Genomic DNA, 3,993 nt, shown 5'->3' with positions numbered 1-3,993 from the left:
TTGACTTTTAAAAAAATGTTATGTATTGCACACGGGAGGAACAAAAATTATTCTTCACAGCAGTGAAAAAGGATGATGGAGCAGTAAAAGAAAATCACACAGCAGTGTGTAAAATGAGAAGAACCAGGTGATGTAATTTTTGGAATAGCTAAAACCATGTGTGGTTTTTTGCACAGCAGTGCATAAAGAAAATGGTGGAGCGTATTTGTATGCATATGTAAATTTTATTACAGCAGTAAAGTGAATGTAAAAGGGGATTTACAGCAGTAACCCAGCTCAGTGAATTCTCAGGTGAAAACACAGTGAATTTTTTTTTGTTGAATGTTTTTCTTGTGGTGAATCCCTCTCAGTAACAGAGGATGAATATGTATGAGGAAATATATTTGTGAATAATCTGAGTCATTTTGTTTCTAAGAGGTTTTCTGTCAAAAGATCCTGGACAGAGTAAACAGAGCATTGGCTCTGTGGTAAACATATTGTTTGTTTTTGGTATTTTGCATTAAAAATACCCAACAGATGCTTGAGCAACCCATCCCATCTTTATGGCGGTGCTCATCAATCGACTTCCTCAGTATCTCTACGTGCTTTTCTCCTTCCATTGCTCGAACCGCAGACCATGCTTCGCTACCTTCTTCTTCAATAGATTCGAGTATTAAGGGACTGCCATACACATGCAGTTCCCTCAGATTCTGTAAATTTTCGAGTCCTGGAGGAATGGTCCTGACGTTGGAGCAAAAGACTAAGCCCAATTTCTTCAACAGAGGCAGAGCCCCATCCCTTATCGGGGGAAAACTCTCAACTCCATCGGTTTCCTCCAACCAGAAACTTTCTAGGCGTGGAAAGGCACCTGCTTCTCCAAAAGCATCGGGTAACTCTTTTAAAGACGAGGATTTAACTATATCCAGCCTCCTTAGCCATTCAAGCTTTTCCAACCCTGCAGGGATCTCCTCCAGTTGGGGACAATCTCTTAGTATTAGACAATTTAGCAGTTGGAAACCACGTATCCACGATGGGATCTTACCCAAAACGTTGGACTCCACAAAGAGACTGCTTAGCTTTACCATACCTCTCATGTCCTCTGGTAATTCCTTCATATGTGACATCCTCAGGATGAGAGTCCTCATCTCTGTCATGTCGCCCACTACGCCATCTGTAATTGGCTCCTTCGAGCACTCTAGCGCCGGCCATTTAAGGTGCTTCAGAGGGTGCAGATCCTGGAAGCGAGCACGAGCACGACCTCCCATCGGATCACGCAGAAGTTTTCTCTGTGGTGATGTTGCTTGCGGCCAGGTTTTCCAGCATCTTTCCATTTTCAGATATTGTAGCGATGTCAACGCGGAGATCCCACAAGGCATGCACTTCAACTGTTGACAGAAACTCAAATCTAGATATATCAAACTTGTCATCTTACCTAACTCATAAGGCAACTCACTCAGCTGGTAGCATTCGGACAGATCCAGTATCTCGAGCTTCTTCAAACATGTTACTGAATCTGGCAGCTTCACTATTGGCGATTTTGCTAAACGAAGGAAGACTAGATGCTTCAACGCGCCAAAGTTATGAGGCAAATTTTTTATGGATGTCCCTCCCAAATCAAGAAGTCTAAGAGAGGTGAGAGTCGTGACCACTCTTGACGGAACATATTCCAGAGATATGTTCTCCGAAAGTAACATCGCCCGCAGACCCTGACCTCGGTATCCATTAGGTATTGACCTAAAATTGTTGGCCCTCAGAGAAATCCTGGTTTTACGGGTGCAATGTTTCAATGGGAATTCCACCAAACCTTTCCCCGCTCTGAAACAACAATTCTCTTCCTTCTCGGCAATTTGCAGCGCTAGATGATGTAAAACATCATGCACAGAGAAGATCACCACCTGTCCATCAGCGTCCTTGATACTAGCTTCGATCAGACACCGATCCAGTAAAAAGTTGGCGTGAGACCTTCCAATTTCTAATGGATCTTTACCTTCTTCCGTGGGAAGGAGACCCTCTCCTATCCACAAGTTTATCACATCCTCCACATACATATCCTCGTCCTCTTTGAAAGCTCCGATGTACAGAAAGCAAAGCTGCAAAGCAAAAAGTTGCGGGGTGCACAGCGCATCGTAACTCAATCTCAATCGATTATAGAGTTTCTTCTCTACTTGAGGGTCGAGTTTATCCGCATTTTGCAACTTCTCCAGAGTCAGCCGCCAATCTGATGGCGCAGTGATGCCCGCCATGGCTGCTCCAATTACTTTGAGAGCAAGCGGCAGCCGATCACACTCCCCACAGACATCCCGGGCAATCTTTTCGATTCCAACATGTGGAGTGTGCTGATTACCTACAAACGCATGAAAGCAGAAGAGGCTCCAGCTCTCATCTGCAGACAGACTATCCATGGCAATTTGGGTACCCACTCTCATTTTTGAAAGGACTCTTCGATCTCTTGTCGATACAACGATCTTGGAGTTGTCATACATCTGATCGTCCGGTACGCCCAACATCTCCAACAGATTTTCACTGTCGTCCCAAATATCATCTAAAAATAGCAAGAACCTCCTGCTGCTAGTTTTTTGATAAATCCATCTCTTGACATCTTCTTGGCTCCATCTCACGTCAAAGCCCTCACTTAAATGGAGGTCTATCTGTCTCCCAAGGTTATTGCGTAGATTTATGATTGACAAATTTTGGGAAACTGTCAACCACAGAATCAAATCTTTCTCAAAGTGCTGTTGCACTTGCTTGTCATTCAAGGCTCTCTTGAGGAGCAGAGTTTTTCCAGATCCACCCATGCCAACAACGCCTATTCTGGATGTCGCAGAGGCTGCGATTTCGTTATTATCTGTTAGCAGACGTTTAAGGGTTTCGAATACCTCATCTTGTCCCACGATGCACGCCTCTTGAATTGGCTGCTGCCTGTAACTTGCAACGCTTGGCGGCCTTGTTGGAGGAATTGAAGATTGGCTCTGAGGAGCTTCATGGCTCTGTATGTTTTGCAGTTCAGAACGGAGTTGTTGAGTGAATCCAATCAAAGGCAGTCTTTCCAGATGACTCTGCAGGTTGTCAATACTCTTCCTGATCTTCTTGCTCAACAAATATCGAGATACCATATTATATGCTGGAACTTGACATTTATCCACTATTTTGATTGCATCTTCCATAATTCTCTTCAATGTTTGAAGCCAGTTGTTGACTGTAACGGGTTCAATCTTGTTAACTAAATCACTCTGAGACTGCCGAATAGCTATTCCATATTGTTGAATTTCCATGTTTATAGGCTGAATCTCCTTCACTAAATTTTCCAAAACCCTCAACTCTTTTCTGCAACAAAGAGCAATCTTGATGTGCCCCTCTATTACTTGAACCGCCCTATCAATAAGAACGCCTATTGATCCAGATACAAATCCAGGATCTCCCATATTTTCTCCTTTCTCTCGATGATTTTGGTGCCGTGATCTTGCCTAAAGCTAGACGTTAATATAGTCTAATTAACCACGAAAATGTGTGGGGCAATTATGAATCAACCGGGAAATAGTTACACCATGAATGACATGACTGGTAGGTATGAACGATACCAGTCTGAATAGTAGGTGTGAATTTTAGGTGTAGTCATAGTTTCTTAATCGAAAACATATGAGATGAGAATGATATGTAATTTTCTAATGGTATGTGTTTTTCTAATAGTTAAATTATAAAATTTAAATGTGTATTAGGTTGTTTAAATTTTAATCGAAGAGTTGAGAATTTCACGAAATAAAAATTGTTCTAAGGATATTTGGCTAAATCTAAAATTGTATAAATAAAAATGGTTCTAAAGCTATTTGGCTAAATCTAAAATTGTATAAATAAAAATGGTTTTAAAAGTTCTTTAGCTAAATCGAAAGTTGCATAATAAAGATATTTGGGTAAATCTAAAGTTGTATAAATAAAAATTGTTTTAAAAAATCTTTACCTAAATCGAAAGTTGCATCATATTAATGAGAACATTAAATAGATGATTATTCTTTTATT

At 41.1% G+C, this 3,993-nt stretch overlaps 2 protein-coding genes across 2 annotated transcripts; both read right to left on the bottom strand.

The window, feature by feature from the left end:
* Positions 1 to 422: 422 nt before the first annotated feature.
* LOC149211146 (putative disease resistance protein At1g59780) lies at positions 423 to 1,825 on the bottom strand. Its single transcript, XM_089394535.1, has one exon. It carries the CDS (start codon positions 1,671 to 1,673, stop codon positions 426 to 428), a length of 1,248 nt encoding a protein of 415 aa, XP_089250661.1. The 5' UTR covers positions 1,674 to 1,825; the 3' UTR covers positions 423 to 425.
* On the bottom strand, positions 1,730 to 3,401 carry LOC149211145 (disease resistance protein SUMM2-like). The gene is made up of 2 exons (XM_089399195.1): positions 1,784 to 3,401; positions 1,730 to 1,740 (listed from the first exon to the last, which is right to left on the bottom strand). The coding sequence occupies exons 1-2, from the start codon at positions 3,399 to 3,401 to the stop codon at positions 1,730 to 1,732; spliced, it is 1,629 nt and encodes a 542-aa protein (XP_089255321.1).
* Between the last annotated feature and the right edge of the window lie 592 nt (positions 3,402 to 3,993).

Source organism: Pinus tabuliformis, chromosome 1_2 (assembly GCF_031772625.1).
Source record: "Pinus tabuliformis cultivar Carrire ecotype Pingquan chromosome 1_2, CPIR1, whole genome shotgun sequence".
In the NCBI taxonomy this organism is placed as follows: domain Eukaryota; kingdom Viridiplantae; phylum Streptophyta; class Pinopsida; order Pinales; family Pinaceae; genus Pinus; species Pinus tabuliformis.
This window is presented reverse-complemented; position numbering and strand designations above follow the sequence as displayed.